General features: G+C 33.9%; 5 protein-coding genes across 5 annotated transcripts; 4 read left to right on the top strand and 1 right to left on the bottom strand.

The window, feature by feature from the left end:
* The first annotated feature begins 2,051 nt into the window (after positions 1-2,051).
* On the top strand, positions 2,052-4,267 carry LOC137828206 (knotted 1-binding protein). Its single transcript, XM_068634675.2, has 6 exons — positions 2,052-2,239; positions 2,595-2,666; positions 2,767-2,913; positions 3,009-3,082; positions 3,182-3,319; positions 3,926-4,267. Exons 2-5 carry the CDS (start codon positions 2,607-2,609, stop codon positions 3,312-3,314), a joined length of 414 nt encoding a protein of 137 aa, XP_068490776.1. The 5' UTR covers positions 2,052-2,239; positions 2,595-2,606; the 3' UTR covers positions 3,315-3,319; positions 3,926-4,267.
* A 3,326-nt stretch (positions 4,268-7,593) lies between these two features.
* LOC137830138 (uncharacterized) lies at positions 7,594-11,680 on the top strand. The gene is made up of 10 exons (XM_068637301.2): positions 7,594-7,814; positions 8,399-8,528; positions 8,912-9,050; positions 9,155-9,367; positions 9,569-9,707; positions 10,130-10,280; positions 10,373-10,482; positions 10,561-10,658; positions 10,838-10,907; positions 11,400-11,680. The coding sequence occupies exons 1-10, from the start codon at positions 7,722-7,724 to the stop codon at positions 11,487-11,489; spliced, it is 1,233 nt and encodes a 410-aa protein (XP_068493402.1). The 5' UTR covers positions 7,594-7,721; the 3' UTR covers positions 11,490-11,680.
* Positions 11,681-12,783: 1,103 nt separating this feature from the next.
* Positions 12,784-13,922, top strand: LOC137830137 (uncharacterized). The gene has a single exon (XM_068637300.1). It carries the CDS (start codon positions 12,937-12,939, stop codon positions 13,837-13,839), a length of 903 nt encoding a protein of 300 aa, XP_068493401.1. The 5' UTR covers positions 12,784-12,936; the 3' UTR covers positions 13,840-13,922.
* A 150-nt stretch (positions 13,923-14,072) lies between these two features.
* On the bottom strand, positions 14,073-19,273 carry LOC137830136 (DEAD-box ATP-dependent RNA helicase 3, chloroplastic). The gene is made up of 10 exons (XM_068637299.2): positions 18,712-19,273; positions 18,497-18,639; positions 17,990-18,404; positions 17,052-17,150; positions 16,639-16,863; positions 15,811-16,188; positions 15,261-15,404; positions 15,043-15,138; positions 14,626-14,897; positions 14,073-14,524 (listed from the first exon to the last, which is right to left on the bottom strand). Exons 1-10 carry the CDS (start codon positions 19,072-19,074, stop codon positions 14,437-14,439), a joined length of 2,223 nt encoding a protein of 740 aa, XP_068493400.2. The 5' UTR covers positions 19,075-19,273; the 3' UTR covers positions 14,073-14,436.
* A 654-nt stretch (positions 19,274-19,927) lies between these two features.
* Positions 19,928-24,331, top strand: LOC137830135 (uncharacterized). The gene is made up of 6 exons (XM_068637298.1): positions 19,928-20,566; positions 21,238-21,311; positions 21,962-22,111; positions 22,388-22,673; positions 23,090-23,323; positions 23,512-24,331. The coding sequence occupies exons 1-6, from the start codon at positions 20,420-20,422 to the stop codon at positions 23,875-23,877; spliced, it is 1,257 nt and encodes a 418-aa protein (XP_068493399.1). The 5' UTR covers positions 19,928-20,419; the 3' UTR covers positions 23,878-24,331.
* Positions 24,332-25,053: the final 722 nt, after the last annotated feature.

Genomic DNA, 25,053 nt, shown 5'->3' with positions numbered 1-25,053 from the left:
ACAAGATGATATTGCTTTACCTAGAATGAGGGGTTATTTGAATCTAACTTACTATTTATTTTAAGAAACTTGTTTTTCAATATGTTAAACCTAAAGAAAATAATTTAATCATCTACTACAATTAAATTACCAAAATTTAAGGTGTATGTCTCAGTAAACATTTGAAGACAAAAATAAACAAAACCAATTTCTTTACAATTAAAATTATCTTACAGTGTGTAGAAATTATTTTCTGTTAATTTTTTCAAAATTTAATTTTTAAATTATGAAGGAATTAATTTTCAATTTTCAATTTTTCTTCTAAAAAAGATGTTTCCTCCAAACATGTTCTTACTATATTCTCACGTTCTCACTTTTATGTTTTATATTACACCGACATATATATGCTATTAATTTAAATCCAATCAACTAGTTTTCCTTGTGAACTTACTTGGTTAGAATTTAGTGAAAGTAATTAAAAATTCTAAACAAAATTTAAAAATAACTATAAGCTATTTGATTGAATTTTTTCTATAAAGTAACCAAATTTACTAATAATGTTGGAGATCCCACATCGACTAGAGATTAGAGCCTTTCATTGTATATAAGTGGGTGCAAACCTCAACCCTATGAGCCGGTTTTATGGGGTTGAGTTAGGCTTAAAGCACCCTGATTTTCTGATTATCTTTTTTAAAAGCTTTTTTTCCGGAACATATTTTCTCAAACTCATGAAATGTATTTTGGAAAATAATTTTTTTCAGAATAATACGTTTTGAAATGTATTTTTTAAAATGGGTTTTGGAAAGAGCTTTTCAGAATGAGAATGAATTAGATAAGAAATTTGATCATTTCATCTATTTAATGAGATGCAAGAAGAAATACAGGATGTGAATTGATAGTTGACTGATTCGACACCGAATTGTAAACATGAAAAGACTAAACTGTCCTTAATGAACTTGACATTAGGTTAGTGAGAGATTTGCACCCAATACATGCACCCAACGTTTTTCTCTTCTTCCTTTCTGCAGTGAACCTTACGACGCAACACTCATCTTCGTCCGTCACAACCACCGTCGCAGACAGCATTGTCGTAGGAGCACCACTGTCGTAGGCAGAGCAGGACCTCTGAGGCATCGAAACCCAGGAGCGAACTTCGAAGAAGGAAGCATCATCGGAGAAGACAAGGTAAGTGTTGCGAATCTATTTATTCAGAATTCATGTATGCCTGCGGATATATTCATCCGAAACTCATCTGTGCCTACCGGATATATTTATCCAGAATTCAACTTTGGATACCGGATATATTTATTCGGAATTGATGGTTTGAGCTACGGATATTTTAATCCGTAGCACATTCCATGTCTTCCGGATATTTTTATTCGTATCACATTCACCATTCAATATTTTCAAAAGTGAAGAGACAAGGGCATAATAGGATTAAAAAAAACGTCGGGTGCTAGTCACAATTGATCGGGTGCAAGAAGCAATTGCCTTAATAGTTTGATGTGAATTGATATTTTTGTTGTTATCGAGTCTTAACTGTAGTGTAGAAGGTTTAATATTTAGTTTTAGATTTCTTTTTGCACCCTATATCTCTCTTGTGTAATTCTTTAAATACGAAAATTTCTACTTTGTCTTTGAAATTTGAAAGATTTTTAAATTGATTATGTAATTGGAAACTCTTTTTACTTCAAAATTGCGGAATCTTAAACTTTTTTTTACTTTCAATTTATACAATTGAAAGTAGTTTTTAGGTAGAACATTTTGGATTGGATAATCCATAAATTATTTTTTAAAATTTATATTACAGAGTTTGGAAGCTTCTTTATGTAAAAAGTGATTTGGGAGGTTATAGAATCTGGAAGTTCCTTTTATATTGCATTTCAATACACTTTTTTCTTTAGTTCATGAAAAATATAAAACAAAAATAAATAATATAAAACAAAAATAAGGGTGGCGGCAATAACAATAAAAGGAAGACTTAAGGGGGTGCCGGTAGCAAAAAGGAAAGTTTAATCTCTTAACCACCTCTATGGTTGCATATTGAAACTATGAGTTCCACGAATAAATGTCCGTTTTGCAATCTGCAGTTTGATACGAGAAAACGCGCGCATTTCAAAATCTGAAACGAGAGAGGTTTCTGTTTCAACCGTGGACTTGTACATTAAAAACATTTCTACACTTATCATATTCTTCGCTCTTTCATCAAACGAAAAACTAAATTCATCAATCTTATTTGTTTCTTGTTTCTGAGTTTTTGGTGAGTAACTGATACGTGCTACTCAATCTTTCATCTATATTATTACACTGTTTCTTTCGTTTCTAATTTCTAATGTCTTCGATCCTGCTTTCGCATCAGGTTTGCGTTGTCGTTCAGCTAACATGATTGTGTTATTTGGAGCGACTCTATACTGAATATGATTTTACCTTGCCTTTCTAATTTGGAATGTTCAAACTCAGACACTGTGCTAGGGTTTCGGTCAAGTCAATTGCACTTCAGTCTAATATATGCTGATATTTTACAGTCTTAGGTTAATTTTGTGAATGTTTCGGTTATACTCATAAAATTGCTTCTAAGTTGCGAACATTAACATCATATGTGGTTTAATTTGTAGTTTTAGGCGTCAATGTCAACTCTAAGGGAAAGCACAGAGAGCGGAGCTACGAGGAAACGAATGAAACCGGAGGTAATTGTTTTTTTTGTCTTTCAATCTTTTTGTATCCTGAATTTACCTTCCGTTCTTTTCGGCGTCATTTATATCTTGTTTTTTATTGCATAATAAATAGGTGGAAGAAAAGGTGGGAGATGAAGCGGAATCAAAGACTGTAGAAGAAGAACAACAACAAGAATTTGAGGCCGACGTTACTGGATCTGAAGAAATGGAACTCAGTATCTCTCTTATTCTTGAGAAGATTGAGAATTATACCCAGAGGGTAGCTATATTTAGTTATACACCGTGTGAAGCTTGGAATCGTTGTGTATAATTAATTCATCTAACTCTTTCACATGCTGAACGAATTGCATGTAGGTGTCTGAGCTCCTAGAATCAGGGAAAACAATGTTAAGGGCGCTAAGCGATGAATTTGAAGGGAAAATTATTATGTGAGCTGTGAAGTTGTCACTAAACATTCAGAGATAAGAACTCTTTTACCTTTAATATTGTTAGCTTTCTGCGGTATGATCGTACTTCACAATATGTAGGATTCACAAGCATCAAGTCGAAAAATGGCAGGAAGAAATCAGAGAATTGCGTGCACTCGATGCTTCAAATGAGGAAGCCAATGCTCTTCTGCATAATGCTCGATATCTTCTTCAGCCCATTCGTGATGACTAGTGAGGGTAATTTTCTGATGTCTAAGATCGTTCGCCCTTGTTCCCCCATGTATTAATAAGAAAAATATATAACCTTGGTATGAGTTCTTTTATTGTCAGTAGGAATTGAACAGAGGTTTAGAATAACTCACGCAACCTGTTCAGCCAATCGAGTTAGACTCTCTTGACCTTGGTAGGTGTTTGAATGAGTGCTATGATACCCAGGGAAATACTCAAGCAGTGTTGAGTCATATGGAATTTAAGATTGAATTAGTTTGAATTGGACTGTGGTCCATCATCTGGCTAATCTTAATGTGCAATATATACTCATCACAATTGGTTAATATGGGTGGAATAGCATAATTTTTACTAGTAATAACACTCGATCGGCAAATCTGTCGAATTTAATTTCGACAGCTGGCAATTCAAAAGCAAGAAAGCTGTTGTTTTAATTTAGCAAGTACTACATGGTCAAAAGATGCGTGTCAAGTCCTTATTTCTTAATGCATTTTTTATCTGAACTTGCCTTTTCTTGAATCCAATTTGTTTTGACGAATTTCCCGACTATGAGTTGACCTATGCTAGGACCTAACATTTGTAAGGTTTGACATTGAGATGTATGTTCACATGCAGGTTTTCCAAGGTTTGCGGATTGAGTGAAAAATCATGAGATCTATAATGTCTTACCATTTACCTGGATCCCATTTGTGCATTGTTAGATGTAGTCTCTACATATACATAGAAAATGTATAGATGGTTAAATAAAAGGAAAAAAATTCAACATTACCAATTTAGTGGTTGCTTTGCTTGGTAGCAAGTGAAGGGGAAAACTTTAAGGTTTATAGATATCGATACACTGTGCAGGAAATTAACTTTTATAGCTTTATTTGTATTCTGCTATATACTTACTGGCTAACAATAGGTTGAGAATATCGTACAAAGGACAATATGATATGAACATTGCATTGAAGAGAACAACTAGCCATCAGTGGAAAGAATGATAGCATATGCATGTTATGTCACTGTTTATACTCTAGTCTTTGTGTATAGATTCCCTTGTTCAGTAGTCATGAATCACTGAAGGACATAAACCACAGAAAGGATAAAAATACTCTACACCTGATGAGTTGTAATCTCATCGTTAACGCTATTCAAAGTACATGACAGTGTTGGCAGATTTAAGTTATGCTGAGGCAAGGATTACTCTACGAATGAGGTGACCTGAGGAAGCAAACATAATTACGCTATTTGCACGTTTTTTAAGTCATCCTCTTATGGCTTTTTTTCATTTAGCATGGATTTGGGTCTAGAACGCAAATATGGTCACCTATATTTCTCGATCAAAATGTTTGTTAAATTCATACAACTTCACTTTTAACTTGGACAAGTAAAATGAAACATAATTGTTGTTTCCACATTATTCCTGATTTGTTTTTCCAAATTATTGAATTGCGAACATATTTTAGTCAGTGGTCCCAAATTGCAGCAGGGAAAGAAGGGGTTGGAGATACGGAGAAAATGCAGAGTATGTAACAATTCACGATGTTTTAATGGTGTAATTTTCATTAAAAAAATATTGGTTTATTTGAGCTTTTCATCTTTTTTGCTTGTTTTCGGAATACTTTTTAAGTTTTTGAATTTTTATAAAATTTATTCAATAATTCTTTTATTATAATCAAGAGTGTTACAACTATTTTTTTCTAACAACCTAAAAATTAAAAGATTGATAATAATTCAGCCTTAAATATAATATACAAACTTAATGAAAATTTGACACAATACATTTTAAATAACAAAAAATATTATTTTAATAATCACGTTTTTTATTTTATCTTCTTCACTTATTTTTTTATTCAACATTAATAACACTACACGGGCACTTTTGATAGAGTCACATTGGTTTTCTTTTACTGAAACATATTTTGTTTTAAACTTTAACATGGTTATTTTTAATAAAATGGTTGGACCACATTAGATCTTCTGCAGATTAGATAGTAAACTCTGAACATGCAAACAATTTATTAGTTTTATGTTATAAAACGTTTTACAAGTATAAAAACATAAAAAATAGAATAAATAAATATTTTAGGATTATATTCATTAATTCATTTTTCTCAATTTATGTTTTTTACATTTTAATATGTGAAAAATAAATTACAATAAAAATGAAAAATAGTAATGAACAGTTGTCATTTATGGGTCATTTAATTCTAAGGTATAGAAAGAATTATTTGCAAAAATATTAAATTTTAATAATCAATTAGATTAAAATTAAATTGACACTATATCACTTGTCCTCTAGATAGCAAGACACACGTCATAGTTGACACATGTCATAGTGACAAACATATGACGGATTGATCTATTATTCTATATCTTACTTTCACGCTAAGTTTTTGTTCGTAATTTTTTATGTGACAATTTTTTTTAAAAAGGATCTTAAAATTTTTATGATAATTTTTTTTAATGTTATATTATTATAATATAGTTTATATTTATTTTGTAAAAAAAATATAAAAATTTATTTCAATAATTTTTTTATTACAAGTAGTAAGAGAGTATAAAATTTGAACTAAGAAAAAAAATCAATTTCACAAGATAAAAAATATATTTAATCTAAAAATAATTTTTCTTTCAAGTCACAACTTAAAAAAAAACTTCGGTGATCATATAACTCAATAATTACTTCAAATAAATTATCTACTTTTCCCAAAAATACCAAAAACTTAAATAAACTATTTTAGTTTATTTTTCATTAATCCTCTTACTAAATTTTATCAACAAACAATAACATATAAAAAAGATATATTTTAAATGACTGACATTAAATATTTCTTTTATTAATAAATTACTTTTCACCTATCATTACTCCCAAGTTAAATATATATATATATATTAAATCATTTCACCACTTCCTATCTACATGTGTTTACAACACTTTATCACTTACTAAACAAATTAATAAAAATAATAATTAAACAACTTCCCAAAGAAACTCAAGATTGGATGTACACAAGCAAACTTCACAGTCAAAAGCTAATAAAACATCAATCAAAATATGGTGTATTTTGAAACCCCGAATTTCATGATTTTCTTATTAAAAAAATATATCAAAGAGATAAGAGAGAAGATATAAGATTGTTAAATATACGACCGCTATAAATTCAATATTTCTCATATTCAACAATCAATCCATACAAAAAATAATAAAAAAATTCAACAATATCATAATAATTATTTAAATTGTTGTGTTAGATAACTTAATCTAAATTATCCTGTTTATAATGTTTTTAAAATAAGTTACACACTACAACTAAATCCTCAAAGTTCACACTCTTTTGTTCTAATTTATTTGTCAGGGATTTCAACATTAATATTTCACATAAAAATTATTGAAAACTTATTTTACTCATAAAGAAATAATACTAAAAAAAGTCTGTCTTTGATGATTATTAAACTTGACCTAAATTTTATATCCATTTCTGTCATCAAAATTTTCTTAAAAAAAGTCTTACATTATTACAATTGAAACGTCATAATTACATATTTAAAAAAATAAAAAATAAAAATTTAAGGTTTTTGGAATCAACTCCTTATTCTAATAAGCTTATATAAAAGTGATATTTTAAAATTAAATATTTTATTTAAATTTCCCCTTAATAATAACAAATAAAAACGAGAAGAATAAAATTAAGATAGGAGTAAAAATCTTATATTTAAGAGGAGATAAATAAAAGAAATGATAATTACTATGAAAATAAGGAAAAAATAATTTTTTTTTTTATTTTGTTTGGATTAAAGAGTAAATTTTGGGATAATTTAAGGAAAAGTGAAAGGAAAGTAAATTTTTTTGAGTTAAAATAAATACAATTGAAAATGAATGAAAAATTTGTAAGTTATACGATAAATATAATTAAAACTATATTTTTAATTAAAAAATAAGATTATAACTTTTTTTATATTTAAAAATAATTAAAAAAATAAAAATTTAATTTAATTTATTTATTAATATATTTAATTTATTTGTAATTAAAATATTATTTTCGGTATTGTTGTCAACTTTTTAAAAAATTATAAATTGTATAAAATTGTTGGAAGATGAAATTGTTAATTTTTGTTTGTTTCAATTATAAATAAAATCTCAATATTTATAATTATAAAAAATTAAAAATTTAATATTTATAATTATAAAAGATGTCTTCAAAATTTAAAAAATGTGATAAAATTTTAATAAATTAAAAAAAAGTTACCCATAAAACTGAAAAATGTTATAATTTTTATTATTAGAAGACCATATCACTGCTTATTATTGTTTCTCTTTTGGATGATTATATTATATTATTTCTTTAGGGTCAGGGTTTTTGTTGCTCACACCGTCTTCTCTGCAGCGCGAGTCACCTAGGGTTTACAATCTCGCAGTTCAGAGAATATGGCGACAGTGGTGCCAACCTCCGAAGAAGACGCTGCACTCTCCGTCGTTCGATTCACCTCTGAACTTGCTTGGGCCGATGCCGGTCCCGAGGTCTTTCTTCCTAATTCTTCTCTTTATCTTCCACTGTCTTCAGCACTTCTCTGTGTTTTTCACTCGATGTAATTATAGATGCCTCCTTTTTTTTTTCTTTGCTTTTGTGTTGGTTTCGGTATGAAATATTTGCTTTCCATTGTCTGCTTGGGACATGACGGTCTGTTCAGGATACACTGTCTATATGCTTAGTTGAAAATGCTTGGAGAACTTAAAATTTAATCTGAATTTGTAAAACTCGGTGATTTTGGATTGAATACTCAAATTTTCCTTGGAACTTGTTCTGCATCATTATTTTTGCTGTAGATATTTCCAGATTCACGTTGCTGTTCAGAAAATGAAAGAGGGAGTGACATTTAATTGTTCGTTTGGTAGGTTGGATGGGAAGAAATTGATTTAAAAATAGCAGGAATAGTATTTTTTGTATGTAGCTTTAGGGTTGGTCTACAATATTTTCCTCTATTGCTTCTCTGTACACTCACTCTTCTTGTTACATTGTTACATGTGTCGCGTTGTTGCATTATTGTTTGAGTTTGGTGTTTGTATTATTCATGAATTTAGTTCTTCCCATCATGTTTTGTCAGGTTGCTGAGCCACAAGTTAGTAGACTCTGCATGGAAGCTGAAGAGTTTATTGTTATGGGAAAGTGGTTGGAGCTAGCATCGTTGATGATTACCTCTGCTGAATTGATTTTCTCAAAGGTTTCCGAAAAAGGTAGAGTTATATTTTTTGCTTGATATTGGTATAAACAGCTTTTGGTGTTGTATTCCTCTTGCATTTTGGCCTAGTTCCACTTCATTGCTGAAAACATGAGCCGTATTTGGTGTTTATGTGTTATGCAAATCATCTTTGCTGGGATTCTCCTGCAACTGTGCCACTTTGGTTGGTTGTGCATTGTTGACCTGTGGTATTCGCTGCTGTCTTTCTTCTTTATTCTCTTGCATTCGTGGCTTCCTTGTTGGTTGTTTCATTTCTCGCTTTTTGCTTTAGAATCCAATTTGTTATTGCATAGAGAACTGCTCAGGGTGATAGGATATGCCATTAATGGTCCAGCTCAATGTGAGTGTGTTAACAAGTTCTGCCATATCTTGTATCAGATATAGAGTCCATCTTCACTATCATTTGCAATCTTGTTACAAAGACTGTGAATCCAGATGAAGCAATGGAGATTGTAAAGGTTGTAACTGCAAAAATACTTCAGCAGCCAAACGAAAAGCCTGCCGTGCGATTGAAAATGTAATATCATATGATGCTTGGTTTTAAAATTTCTGGTGATGCATGCTGCTGTGAATGTTAATATTATTGTTTTTGAAATATCTTTTCTTATCTTTTCTCTGCAGTTTGATCAATCTGTACAATCTTTTGGAGACTCCATACTGCCAGTTTTATGTCTACATGAAGACTCTCAATTTAGCCATTGATGGGAAAGTCACTGAATTTATTATACCTTCATTCAAAAAGATTGACTACTTCTTGAAAGACTGGAAAATTGGGATACCAGAACAGAGAGAGCTCTTTCTTGCCATTTCTAACATTTTGAAGGAAAATAGAAGGTATAGCAGAAGTGAATTCCTATTAATGCCAATTTTATTTATTTCCTCTTAAACTCTCTTCAGGGTGGGAGTACTGTACTACCTTAAGTTTTTTACCATCAGACTGCTCTCCTATGCGACAGCAATCTTCTATCTATCTTTCAATCCTCTTACATGTTTTTTAAAGACAAGTAATTAGTATTTCATCTTATTTTATCTCAGCATGTCAAAGGATGCTTTAAAGTTCCTGACCAGTTATCTGGCAACTTTTTTGGGAGAAGATGCCCAAGTTTTGAGTGAAGCCAAGGAGGAGGCTGCACATGCAATTGTGGAATTTGTAAGGGCTCCTGACATCTTTCAGGTACCTTCTCCAATATGTAATTATGATGTTTAATAGATTGTACAATCTTTCAGTTTCATCTTCCTTCACTGTTCAACTATTTCTAGGAGTTAACTTTTGTATTGTCTAATAATATCACATGTTTTCGATTGCTTCTGTTGCTTTGATGCTGCATGATTTTGTGGTCTGTGTCTGGATGTGTATAATTATATATAAGTATGAACCAGTGGAAATTACAATTTTCTGATCAGTACTTAAACGACATAAGGTGATTAGGGCACTTTCTTGTTATAGGGTAGGCCGACTTTATTTAGAAATTGCAATTTTTGTTTGCCATCATGGTTTTTTACTTAGACACCTAAGTTTGCCATTTTTAATGCCATTGTTGGTCTAGATTGATATGAGTTCTGGAAAAAAAATTCACTAAGTTGATTATCATGTAGTGCGATATTCTAGACATGCCGGCTGTTGCACAACTGGAGAAGGATGCCAAATATGGTTTGTTATATGAACTTCTTAAGATTTTTGTCACCCAAAGGCTGGATGCATACTTAGACTATCATACTGCAAATTCCACCCTGTTGAAAACTTATGGTAAACACTGTTCATGAACGATTATCATTTACATGTAGTTACATAACTGCGTTTTACTTGATGTTACTATCAAAATGTTATGATGTTGTTAGGCCTTGTACATGAAGAATGCATTGCTAAAATGAGGCTGATGTCATTGGTCGATCTTAGCTCTGATGCATCTGGCACCATTCCATATGAACTTATCAGGGACACATTGCAGGTAAATTTGTATTTGGTTTCTATGTGTTGTAATTGTGTTCTTCGTATCATAAATGAAATCTTGCAATGCCTCTTTCAGATCAATGATGATGAGGTGGAACTGTGGGTAGTTAGAGCAATAACTGCCAAGTTAATTGATTGTAAGTTGGACCAAATGAATCAAGTAGTCGTTGTTAGGTATGTTCTACTTCCATCTATTGTCTTTCTCTGAACCCTACTATCTTTCTATACTATAATCTGGACACATGGATGTGCACCTCTTGGCCATGATTATTTTGTTGAGCATCATATATCTCCCCATGTTGAAAATTCATTTTGCTGTTATGCACAATTTAAAGCAAGTGTTAAATTTGCAGTCATCCAACTGATCGTGTGTTCGGTCAGCACCAATGGCAAGCACTGAGAACAAAGCTAGTGACATGGAGGGTAAACAATTTCTTGTCTATAATTTTCAGAACTATAATTAGTTATGCCATAATGCACACAAATATTTATAGTATTCCAATTTTTGTACAGCCATCCACATAGTACGAGGATGACAATTGAATTCATAAATTCATTTTAGAAAGAAAAGAACTATCGTTGTTAACGTTTTTTAATCAGAATTTTTGAAATGCTTATGACTTTTTTATGAATAAAAATGCAGTTTGTTTACCACCAACGTAAAAATTTCATTTATTCACTATTGATGGTGTATACATTTTAAATATTATTATTTTTTCCTGGAGAATGTTTGCATCTGCTTATCTAGCTAGCTTTTCACATTAGATCATTATTATGCGATATGTTCTACATGATGGTAGTGCACTTACTCGGATTTTGATTGTTGAGTGATATGTGATGAAGTGTCATTGCTTCGGCACAAGTAACTGATGTTATATTCACTCTGACGTTTGATTACATGTTTCCTATTTTTAGGGAAATGTTGCAAATGTTATCACTACCATTCAGGCAAACAAAATAACGGAGGATGGGCCCCAGGCAGCCCAAGGTTTGGTAGCTCGGTGAGGACGTTTTCAAGTGAAGCAATCTGAGTATCTAGATTTTATCCAGGTGGAATTTTTTGATCTTAAAACAGTGTAATTTGTTTTGTTACAATTTTATAAATTTATTATAGTTGACTACTGACTCTAATTGTACTACCCAACTTTGGGAGAGAGCTATTATTATTGAATTTTACGTTTTGTTGACCTGCCTCACGATTGCGTCGAGGATATTCTCCCAGTCGGTCCTTCACCTTTTATTGACCCAAAATAATAGCTAGACTGAAAGTCGGAATTTGTGGTCTTATCTTGTCAATTTAGTTGGGAGTTTAAAAATGCCATATTTGCCTAATTGCTCGAGGTGCTACTTTTTTGCTGTTTGAATCTGAAAAACGGTGTGGTAGGGTACTTGTTCTCAAGATCACTGAGTGGTGTGTCTCGCAATTGCTAGAGGTGATACATGTATTGCGTAAAATTAAGATGCACAACTTAAGTTGTCACATCAAAAATTGATATCTAACCATGTTTATTCTGCTTAATACGTGTACAATTACCGAATGTCATTTTATGCTGTGGTATTTTTCACTGTCCTCAACAAATGAGAAATTGTCACGGTGAATAATCTCACTTTTAAAAATTAGATACTTGTTCAACTAAAGTGCAACATGAACTGAGTTAGAAAGATCAGATACAGTTGAACCTTGAAGCAAGTCTTATTTTAGTTTAACAATTAATTTTTTGATAACTGGATACGAGAAAATGTACAGGGACTTTCATTCAATAGCAAAGATGCAGCTAATGTTATCGTTGTATATCATTCCTAAAATACTTATCAATCCTGTTATAACTCTTGTTTGGTAAATTATTTAGACGGCAATATTCTTACCTTTTTTAATTTAGATAGTGTGATGTTTTTTCTTCATTATTTTTAAGTAAGTGAAGGTTGCTTGTAGTGAACTTAGTGATTAATGTAAGTTTTATAATGATTATATTTTTGTTCGTTTTCCATTTTTTTAAACGTCAAAACCATAAAAAATCAACAAGATGAAAAAATGGAAAATAAAATTAAAAAAAATTACTTTTATTTTAAAGAATTCGAAGACAATGAATCTTCTAATCAACTTTCTCACAAACAATCAACTGATAATAAAACATGAAATTAAAATAGAGATGTGCAGTTGTTAGAGGTAATTAAAAAAATGAAATTATGTTTATTTAAATTATTTAAAAAATTTAGAAAAATTAAAATCGATTTTAAAACTAATATGGAGGTGAAGGTACTAAGTTAAGCTGCTATACTTCTAGTGTGTCGTAGGCTAAATCGCCCGGCCCAATGTCAGAAAAAGATTTACCAGGGCGCCGCACAGTCGGAATGTACTAGAAGGAATCCAAACATGAGTAAAGAGACTGATTGCCACCAATTACAACACAAGTGAGTGGAGTGATAACAACAGAAGAGAACAAACACGACAATGGCTTCTTTGTGTGGGCGAGGCACAATAACAGCAATACGTCGCACTTTAATTTTGACCTCCAACTCTAACACTAATGCTAACACCTTCAACCACACTTTTTCCTCACTACTTTTACCGCCTCCATCCCCACCCATTTCGGTTTCAAATTCTCACGCCCTTCAGCGCCATTTCAGTTCCACCAAAAATCCCGTCGACACCAAGCTCAACTTCTCCCTCTCCGACTCCGACTCCGACTCTGACGACCAAAACATCAATACCCAAAAAGAAACCGGCAAAACAAATAGGGTAGTCCCACCCCCTTACGACCCCTTCAGCAAGAAGCCCGCAACAGAAGACCCGAAGGACCCAAAGGACTTGCAACAGATTTTCCACGACATGAGGAGCGGCGATGGGTTGTTAAACCACGCAGTGAAGATGTTCGACGCATTATCCAAAGACGGTCTGACCCACGAGGCACTGGAGCTCTTCGGCCAGATCAAGGACAAGGGTCAGATGCCCGACGTGGTGGCCCACACCGCCATCCTCGAGGCCTACGCCAACGCTGCGCAGCCAAAAGAGGCTCTCAAGGTTTACATGCGCATGCTCGCTTCTGGGGTGTCGCCCAACGCCTACACCTATGCTGTTCTCATTACGGCTCTTGCTGCTGATGCAAAGTTTGTGAAGGACGCTATTAAGTACCTTTTGGAAATGATAGGTAAGGGGATGAAACCCAATGCAAAAACTTATACCTCTGTGTTTGAGGGGCTGCTGAAGGAAGAGAGAATAGATGAAGCTACATGCTTGCTGGAGCAAATGAAGGCTAAGGGGTTTGTTCCCGACGAGAAGGCTGTGAGAGAGGTTCTAAACAATAAAAGAGGCCCTGTGTTTAGAAATCTCATAAACGTTCTTTTTGGCAAGTAGTCAAACGTACTCAACTCTCACTGTAACATTGTTTGAACATGTTCAAGTGTGATAATGAAATATATTTCTTTGTCTTTGGTTTATACATGTACTATTTGTTCGTTATGCATTTCACTTTGGTCTGCATGGATGACAAATAGTAGATAGCGTAATACAAACACTCGTCACAACATTGGTAAAATTACGGCCGAGACTAAATTGTGTGACAGAAAGTAATATCATGATTCATGAACTAGTGAAAACCATATTCCTTGTCATTTTTTGAAACATGACGGTTAAGCTGACAAAACAGCATTGTACAGTTAACTGTTCTTGCCACAAAAAATACAATGATGCCGCAATGAAATGATAAAGAGATATTACAATAAGGGTTAAGACAAAAATGTTCATTCTTTAGACGGGTGGAGACCTCTCCGTAGAATACTAATAAAACAATAGATATGTAGTGTAAGATCGATTCTGTGATTCTTTGGGGAAAGCATCTTCAATTTCTTGAACCCCCCACGTGCATAGTGCAGCTCAAAGCATCTTCAGGGCATCCATAGTGCAGCTCCCTAAGTATGGGATTAGGTGGTGCCAGAGCGAAAGATGTACAGACTAGAAAAAGTCTCGTTTTTGGCGACAATCTGATGCTCGATGCCCAGGTTGTCCACAATTAAAACAGGCCCCTCCGTGCCCGCCGCCTCTGCAAATGCACGTTCAAATTTCGTTACGTATTAAATATTACATAGATAAATAGACACAAGTAAAACAGTTACTATAAGTTTATAACTTGGGATGTATAACCTGTTTGGTGATGAAAATCTGTTTGATCGTCCACCTCCAATTAGCCAGTCATCGCCGCTGTTTTTTCCCATTCGAGACCTGTTGTTGCCTGATCTGAAATTTCTACCGCCTCGTCCAAACTCATCATCAGAGTCTTGGCCTCCTTCCCATCCCCGTGAACTTTTAAAGCCTCTTTGATCCCTAGAATTAGAACCCCTTCGGTTACTTCTGTCTCTGTCAGAAAACTTCCCGTAGAAATCACTTGCAGGTTCATCATCTTGCAAAGGAGGTAACTGCCAATGCAATGTGAATTTACATTTGTCAAATTGTTATTCCAATACCATAAACTGATACCAAAATAAGGTTGCTTAGTAGGGGGAGTACACTACACAAACAACAAAAATTAGAAAAGAAGATTAGCCAAACTTTGTTATTTACCTTGGTGATTTTGGAAATAGTGTTCCCAGATGGAACTTCCTTTTTTAGCAACTCTCTAGCAATTTCCTCCGGGAGATCAAAAACAGCTCCTTTAATCTGATACAAACATTACCAACTTTAGAATAAATTGAATGGTGCGATGATTATCTTAGTAATACTGAAGTTCCTTACAAAAAAACTAGCAGAATAGAAATAAATAGTAGTACTCAGCTACAGACCCTCTCATCTGCAATTAAATGTATTTTTCCAACTTCATCAGCAGCTGAAGAATAAACATCAGAAAGAAACCCAGTGACAGATCTTGCAGAAAAAAATCTTCCAGAAGTGTCTGAATCTCGAGTCAGTTGCAAAGTAATCCATCCCTACAACACCCGAGTTTTAATAAACAATAAAATAACCCATGCCCACACATCAGACACACACATACATATATATGAACTTTGATATTTAAGAAAAAAAAAAACAGTTAACTTAGAACCAATATTGTGTTCTAATTTTTCTTTGACGATTAGTTCCAGCTTAAAATCAAGGATCAACTGATCAAAATATTAAACGAGTAGCAAACGTTAAATATCAAAACCATTTATACCGTGATATTTAGCTTTTTATTGTGCTGAATAGATTTTCATTAGATTCAGATGGCACATCCTTTTCATGAAATATAAATCATTATGTATAGTATCCCAGAAGGAATATGGGAAAACAATAAATCCTTTAGAAAATTTCAAGACTTAAATTGCAATTTGAAAACATATGCTTCTACAACACCTGTTCATGATTGATAAGAGACCGACATGATGGAGGTCTAGAGAATCCACTCATATGTGCTAGAGCAGCTGCAAGGGCTCTTGCTCCTTGTTCTTCAACCAGTTTTTGTGCAGTTGCAGTGAAAAATTCAACAGACTCTGGATGAACTCTATTAAGTGTAGCAACAACTTGCTCAGCAGATGACTCCAAAATTTCTTCCATAGCTGGTGGACTAATGAATTCAAATTTGCAGCCAACATCATGCTCAAGGGATCTAACTGTTCTCTTCTGGCTACTGGTGTACATCAATATGGCAGTACCCTCTTTTCCTGCACGCCCAGTGCGACCAGAGCGATGTACAAAAGTCTCAGCATCATTGGGAAGTTCATAATGTATAACCTGAAAAAACAAAGTAACACCAAGGAGCTTCTCAATATGTTGACAACAGACAGCAGTTCGGTATTTGACAAAAGTATGAAAGTAGATTTGATTTCAACAAGATTGTATTACAAGTTACAACAAGCAAACCAAACTTAAGAATTGAGATATTTTAATCTCAAATAGGCAATAAAGATCTAATCCAACCTAGGGATAAGATATCTCAAGACTCAAAGTACAAGACCCTCATTTTCCAACAATTGAATAAAACATGAATCTTCATTAAAAATCCTAATATCTAAATTACAATAATCCAAGTGGCTGGGTTTACTACTTCAACGTTAGTTGGCATCAAGTATAAAATTAACAATAGAAAATAAATAAAAAAATTGCTAAAATTTCAAGAAAAATCTTAATAAAATAAAAAGTTGGAAAGAAGGACTTGACCAAAAATCATCATTTTGGACTTACCAAATCAACATTGGGAATATCAAGTCCACGAGCTGCAACATCAGTGGCAACAAGCACTGTGAATTTCCCTTGCCGAAAACCATTTAATGTTCTCTCTCTCTGATGCTGAGATATATCACCATGCAGTGCTTCAGAAGCCATACTACTCGTTAATGCCATCGATACTTCATCAGCATCCCTTTTTGTCTGCGTAAAAACAATAGTCTTTCCACCCTTTGCATAAACCTAAACAGCACAATAACATTCAGTAAAATTATTGAACTTGAAGTATATTCACAAATTTAAAACTAATTAAATTTGACACACATGTAGTTTAAATTTGCAACAGTAAAATGAGCCTTAGAGAATTCTTAGCCATAAGTTCATGTCAGGGTATAAGATTGTGATTTGTAAAATCATAACAGCAAACTTACAGTTATAAGATCAGAAAGAACTATCCGTTTTGAAGTGGCAGTGGCTGATAAAGCATAAAGTTTGATCCCTTCAGCAAGTTTCTCTTCTTGTTCACCAACCTTGTTCAGAAGAAAAGGGAAAAACATCATAATCAATTTCCTGTCATTAAAACACATCTTAATCATGACTAATTTTCATTCCAGAATAATGTAAGCATTATTAGAATGCACAATTGCATCTGTTTGAAAAAAAAAAGAATCAGAAGAAAAAAAGTCAGTTTAGTGGAAATTCATTCATGCTTTCCCTCTGTCTCTCCGAATCCATTATATCAAACATACAACAAAATGTTTCCAAACAAATGAAAAAAGTTTATGATGAGGAATTGCATCACTGATGTTGTAGATTATTTAAACACACAGTGTAGTTATGACCAGCTTTTTACTCACCCAAAGAAGCCATGTAATAAGTCAGTAACACAAGCTAAGGATTATGCTAATGCGGTCAAGACAAAGAACCTTTCTTTCCAAGGTTCCATCCAGGTCAGTTTTAGTGTTTTGCACCAATAAGTTACAAATAGTAGGGGGTGGTTACACGTACACCTACTAGATTTTGTAGTCAGGACAGATTGAAATACAATTGATAAATTACTAATTATGAAATAATAATCCACTTGTAAGTACAGAACATGTCTTCTATACTGGACAATATTTTGAAAAGTATCCTCACAGGCTCACTCATTACCAAAGCAGACACTGTTTTAAACCACAATCCAACATATCACACAGAGCCTATTTCCCTGCACAGCACCACTTCTTGTTATGAGAAATCTAAGATGACCATGTTATGTGTCTCGTGCTAAACAATGAATCTACACTCGTAGTCCATAAATAAGTAAGTGCATAACAACTCTGCACATTCAGAGAGAAGACAAGCCAACAAAAGCAACAAAAGATTTTACCAAATCAATTGTCAAAGGATTGTTCAAATGCTTTCTGGACAGTTTCTTGACCCAACCAGGCATGGTAGCAGAAAACAGCATGGTCTGGCGCTGCGTGGGAACCTTATCCAAAATGACCTCCACATCCTCCTCAAACCCAACAGCAAGCATCTGATCTGCTTCATCAAGCACCAAATACTGCACCTCACTCAGATTAAGGCTACCTCCATTCACTAGATCAATTATTCTACCCGGTGTTCCAACCACCACATCAACACCGCGCGAAAGTGCACTCTTCTGTGTTACATAAGAAACACCCCCATAAACACAAACCGTTTTCAGGTAAGGTGCTGATTCTTGCATCTCCTTCTCAACTTGCTTGGCCAACTCCCTAGTAGGTGCTAGGACCAATGCCTTGGGAAGATTCCCATGCCTCCTGCAAAAATTAAACACAAACGCACACGTGAATATATGAAGCAAGATAACCTAAAAGACTAAATCATATGCATGAATAATAATAGTGTGGACCTGTGAGAATTTTGCTCATGACCATCTTCATCAGCAGTGAGGCCCTTGAGAATTGGAATTCCGAATGCCAATGTTTTGCCAGTGCCGGTCTTTGCTCGAGCAATGATATCTCTACCTTCTAGTGCAGGCAGTAACACAGCTCTCTAATCACACCATAGAACAAACGTTTACATTTGTGGTAGTTGAAAAAAAAAAGAAAAAAAAAGTACTGATACCTGAATGGGAAAGAGGCTTGTGATTCCACGTTTTTGTAGGGCATGGACGAGGGAGGAAGGTAAAGACAACTTGGAAATGTCGAGTTCGTGGTCGCTGACGTGGACAGGGGTGGTGCCGGGTTGGTGGTCATAGCCAAATTGGAGGCTATTGTTAACGTCGTCCAGAGTTAAACCCTCGAAGGGTTGTTGGGTGAGAATGGAAGAAGTGGGGGTGGCAATGGCCGAAGGAACGGAAGAGAGCGTGGGGTTACGGGGAAGGGCGTTGAATGAAACGGAGGTGGTTGGTCTTCTGAGGAGTTGGAGAGAGGGGTTTCTGAATATGGAAATGGAAGAAGAGAGAGGTATGGTGGAAGAAGAAACCATGTTTGTGCTGTGAAGAAGAATATGAAGAAGATGAAGAAGAAGAAGATGAAGCGGCGAGGGGATAAGGCCACGCACTTTGTTGGCTCTGAAAGTATGGCCTTTTAAACCTCTCTAAGGCCTGTCTCTCTTGCACTGAATCAGAGATACTTGAATTTCGATTCGGATCTTTTCCGGGTCATGTCTGCAATACAATTTATATAATTATCATTTAATATTTAACCTTTTTTTAAATATATTTCATAATTTATATAAATTTGGTTGACATAAAAATATATCATGTATTAACAATGTGATTTTATTATTTGTTAAATTTTATGTTAACTATTTAAAAAATATTTTTTTTATTGATTAATCCTGTAAAGCACTCCTTTATTAAACATGAACATAAGAGTTAAATTAATTAATATTAAATAGCTTTTAAATGTGCGTAATTCAGTGTTCAAATTATTTTACAATATTTCTATTTCTTTTCTTCATTATGTACTATATCTGTTTATGTTTACTCTGTTTTTCAATTTATATTATTAAAAAATCATTTACGATGTAGAATTTCTTAAATTATAATTTACAATACATTTGGATTAAGGAAAATAAAATAAAAATATAAATTTATTCATAAGTTAAAATTAATTTATAATGACATAAAAATTTACTTGTAACAGTTTTTAAAATTACTTATTTAGTTATATAGAATGTAATTTTAAGTTGTCATAATAAACTAATTTGACTTTTATATGTTTATTCAAAGCTAAGCCTATAAAATTGTGTTTTTTTTAAATGCCATAATTTGAAAACGTGGAATTAAATAAGAAAAGTTACGGCATTTAAAGAGATTAAAAATTAAACAGATAAAGACGATTAAGAAGAATAAACAAAAACATTAGACAGAGAATATAGGAGTAAGAAAAAAGTGTGAAAAATAATATAGTAATAAAACCTTAAAGCAAACATGAATTAAATAAAGCATAAAAAATGATCGAAATTATATATTTTTCTGTACCGTTGTGCATGTGAGCACTGGGGGAATAGAATTAGAATTAGAAAGGAAGAAATTGAGGTATTGGCGTGTTAGCGGCACTGTGTCTCCCCTTCCAAATTCCGATTCCTTCATAGCCGCCATTCTTTGGTGTCCACTGCATCTTCCTCTCCTTTTCCCGTTCATTCTCTTCCGACAACTTCCCAGATCTGCTCCTTTTCCCGCCAACAATCTTTTTCTCCCATTCTGCCTAGGGTTTACACTATCCTCTTTCTACCGGCTCCTGCATCAGCCTTCGTGTCATGAATTCGGCTCCGTTGGCACCACTCGCCGATTACCGCTGACGGAGATTCGAAATTCGGCCTCAAAATGGTTCCAATCTTATTGTACATCGTCGCTTTCCTTTGCACGTGCGGAGCTATTGCGTTGTCCTTGCTTCACATTTATAAACATCTTCTCAATTACACCGAGCCTACTTATCAGCGCTTCATTGTTCGTATCGTTTTTATGGTCCCGGTAAGTCATTCATTATTAATGCCTCTTTCGGAATTTGATAATTTATCATTGTAATAATTATTATTAACGAAGTTTTGTCCTTTTTATTTTCGGAAAATTAAAATATAAATTGTTTTGTTGTTTTTTTTTACTATTGTTTTGGTATAGCAGCTGAAATCTGTGCTGTTGTGCTTTGTTTTATTTGCCGTCTTTAGTAGCTTAAGTGATTATGTTACATTTAAACTTAGTTGAAATATGAAATTAAATGCAAGTTATGGCGTGGGTAGCATGCATGTCAGAAAAGATTGTTAAATGAGGTATTTGTGTTAATGGAGAAATGGAGATTGTGCGTTGTTCCATTTTCTTCGTCTTTGAAATTGAAAGTTCTGGAAATCTTTGCAGCTCCTTTGGTGGTCGCACCTTCGTTTATTTGGTTTTTGGTTTGGTTCTAGGCCACACCTGTTTTACTTTCTGTATCTGAGGCTTTTTTGCTGATCATTCGTTACAATTACTTTCCCGTGCCGTGTATATGTGATTCCTAGTTCGTTAAAAACATTTGTATATATTTTATTTACTCTCTATTTTCATGTCACTGAGCTGTTGATCTTTTACTGGGAAACATACCGGTTTGCTTTCTGTTTTCTGTCTGTATGATTTGGTCCACTCAATTTTAAAATTTAATTTTCTAACAGGTTTATGCGTTGATGTCATTCTTGTCGCTTGTTCTACCTGATGGTTCAATCTATTTTAATTCAATCCGGGAAATGTAAGTTATTTTATGTTTCTGTTTTTGTTGTGGTTGTTGCCATCTTGAATTTTAATAATTTATTTTATTATTTTGTGTGTTCGTTTGTGTATCCTGGTTTACATGTCAATTTTTATTTGTTCCTTTTGTTCGTGTAATTTGGGAGATAACCTGTATCCGTTTATGGCTGAACTACATGCAATTATTCTGCTTAAATCTTATCTGGGTGAATAGTCAGATCAGAAGTAGTTCTAGGTGTCATTCTGTCCAGAAATCCCTAGAAGTTTCTTGTGGAACTTACTGGTTTAGTATCCTTCTCCGGATGGAATCAATCCAACCCTGCGTACAATTTCATGTCTTTTCCTTTTAAAAAAATAGTTTAGCTTTTGTACATATCTGATCATGTAGCCACTGAACAGAGCTTGAGAGTAGTATTATTGTTATTCTCATATTCTGTTCATTACGTGACTACTGAGAGGTGGCAAAGGAGGATGTTGCAGCAGAAACCCTGCTTATTCATGTGATGTTGACAGTCTTTTACATTTTTGAGTGTCCCTGCCTTTAATTCGTTAATGTCATTTGTTACTAGTTTAAAATATAAATGAATTTGTGACCTATTTTATCAACTGGAAGCAGTGCATTTAATAACATTATCCTGGCTGCTTTTTCAGCTATGAAGCTTGGGTTATTTATAATTTCCTATCACTGTGTCTCGAATGGGTTGGTGGTCCTGGAGCAGTAGTCCTAAGTTTATCTGGACGGATTCTGAAGCCATCATGGTTTCTGATGACTTGTTGCTTGCCTCCAGTGGCACTTGATGGGTGAGTTTTTGGTAATCTGATTCATATGTTTTTAATTTTTTTATTTCAAGTTTCTGTGCCTGAAAATTGATACCTAGAATTTTCCTTAGAATTAATGTATTGCCAACTTTTGTAAGTGGGATTATGTAAGTTGTGTTATTTGAAAAACTACGAAGTTTTGTGCGAATGTAAAATCTTCGGATCCCAGGGAAACAAAAGTATGATTCAAACATGTAATGTGAGAGCTTTATTATTATCATAGTTGATGATCATCTCTCATTCCTGAACATTCTGCAGGCGTTTTATACGCAAATGCAAGCAAGGGTGTTTGCAATTTGTGATTTTGAAGCCCATTTTAGTTGTTGTTACACTTGTACTTTATGCAAAGGGGAAATATAAGGATGGAAACTTCAGTCCAAAGCAATCATACTTGTATCTCACAATCTTCTATACATTCTCCTACACAATGGCTCTGTATGCTCTTGCTTTGTTTTATGTGGCATGCAAGGATCTGCTTCAACCATTCAACCCAGTCCCAAAGTTTATTATAATAAAGTCTGTTGTATTCCTAACTTATTGGCAGGTACTTCTCATGCCTCTTTCTTTTTATGGTCTATCCTTTCCTTGTATTATCAACTCTATCTGTTGCTTTGTGTAAGCTATAAGACTTCACTTCTCTAGTTTTTTGCTCAAAACCCAATTATTTAAAACATCTCCCAACTATATTAATAACCCCCATAAAAATCTCTAGTCCAGAACTGATTCTAGTAATAATGGAGTGAAGACTATGACTCATGGGTTTGTGTATATATGCTAAGATGTCATTTTGCTATACTGCCATGATTAATTTTTGGGCTGTATAAGACTGTAACTCTTGTCAATCATGCAAAAGTTGTTCTGCTATTCTATGAGATTTAGAGTTTGAAAATGATTCACTGTTAATTTGATACTGTATTCCTGATAGAGGTTTGACGCAACTTTTTGTTTCTGATATTTTAGGGTGTCTTAGTTTTCCTTGCTGCAAAGTCAGAATACGTTAAGGATGCAGATGAAGCTGCTCTACTTCAAGATTTTATCATTTGTGTTGAGATGCTTGTTGCAGCTGTTGGACATTTTTATGCATTTCCATACAAAGTATATGCTGGTGCTAACATAGGTGGATCCCGTGGGTTGTCAGCTAGCCTTGCTCATGCTTTGAAATTAAATGACTTCTACCACGATACCGTCCACCAGGCCAGTCTCACTTTTAATATTCTTCACATAGTTTTACTTTACCATCATAATTCTATGCATCAGACTCGATGTATTACTGCGCAACCATCATGTTGCAGTTCTAGTTCCATGGAATTTTCTGTATAATTCTTTTGTGACTCAATTTGCTTGTTTAATATCTGCTGACAGTTTGATATTGCTTCTGGCAGTTTGCACCGACATACCATGATTATGTTCTATACAACCACGGTGAAGGTGAAGAGGGACCTAGGAAGTATAGGTCACGAACTTTTGTTCCAATTGGCCCAGAAATGGACACTGTGAGAAGAAATAAGCATTTGTTTGGAAACAAACCAGATGACATACAGCTCTCGAGCTTTTCTTCTAATAGTAGCTCTGCCTCAAATTCTGGTCTCAATTCCGAAGTGTCACATACTGGTGGAGTAAAATCTTCCTTGCTCGTGGATGTGTCAAATTCTTTGTCTGTGCCCTACGATATGACACTTATTGACTTGGATGCATCCAGTTATCCTGAAAAAGTTCCAGCAGCTGATAAAGCCGGTACTCGGCGATAATGAACATTCAGAGCCAAGTTAGTGGGAAAATTGTCACTGTTGAAGAGAGGAGAGAGTAATAGGGGCATCCTGCATCCTTCTCTTCTAGGGGAGAATTGAGTTAAGTGTGGTTTGTTTGATTCCAGGAAAGCGTGTAAGCAGCAGGTCTGGCGCTGATCGCTATGTCAATGCTGCTTAAAAGCCCTAATCTCTCCCAAGACCCAACAAAACCAATTTTTGATAATTGGTCTTCCGTGTTGATACTGTGATTGTCTCCACTGATTGCGTATCGTGTGCACATCGTATATACAGAAACAGAAATAGTTGGCTTACTTCAAACACGACAGATCCTGAGTTGAGTGAATTTGGATTATAACTAAACTAAGATCGATTATTTTCTCCTTCGCACCATGAATACAAAACAATGTTGGATTTCATACAATATCATTGCCATCATTTTTACCCTTTTTCAAAATTTGCTGTATAGATTTTTATTTCAAAGATTTTCTGCTTCGGGAATGTCTTCGCTTGCAGATGATGACAATATCTATTGTATTACTGCTAGCTACTCATGTGGGCTGAATCACGTTTTTTAATCCTTAGTTTTCCAAGGATATTTTTTTTTATTGCTTCGAGACAAAGGCCTCAAATAACTGAAACCTTGCACGACCCATCTTTCATAATTTTATATTACGCAGGAATTTTTTTAATTATACTAATGTGCAAAAATAAGTGCTAGCCCTTCTTTTCTTTTCTTTCACTCTTAATAACTAAAATGTAATGTTACTGTCTACATCTACGACAAAAAAAAAAGGGTATCATCAATATACTAATTTATATCAATAGTTTGCACTTCCATCATGATCATATGTGAAATATAAAATGACCCAGTAATTCCTTCATAAATTGGGATACATCAAGCATCTTTTAATATTTGTCAATTGGTCGTCGCCTTCATCAATAGCTTTTGAAAACAACTCATGCTTCCAATTCACACAATTAATTATGATTATCTTCAACATGTAGCATCATCCTCTTCATCATCATCATACATTTCGTTTCATATTGTTGCCATTTTTCGGTTGTATTCAGGCACTATCTGCTGTTGTCGCCTACATCACAACGTTTGGTAGTGACAGTAACTACTGGTCCTTTTTGCATTTATTGGAAGACGCCTATGCTCATGCTTTGGTTCAC

Source organism: Phaseolus vulgaris, chromosome 7, assembly GCF_051622355.1.
Source record: "Phaseolus vulgaris cultivar YP4 chromosome 7, ASM5162235v1, whole genome shotgun sequence".
NCBI classification, from domain to species: Eukaryota; Viridiplantae; Streptophyta; class Magnoliopsida; order Fabales; family Fabaceae; genus Phaseolus; species Phaseolus vulgaris.
Note: the sequence above shows the minus strand (reverse complement) of the source record. Positions and strands in the feature narration are given on the sequence as shown.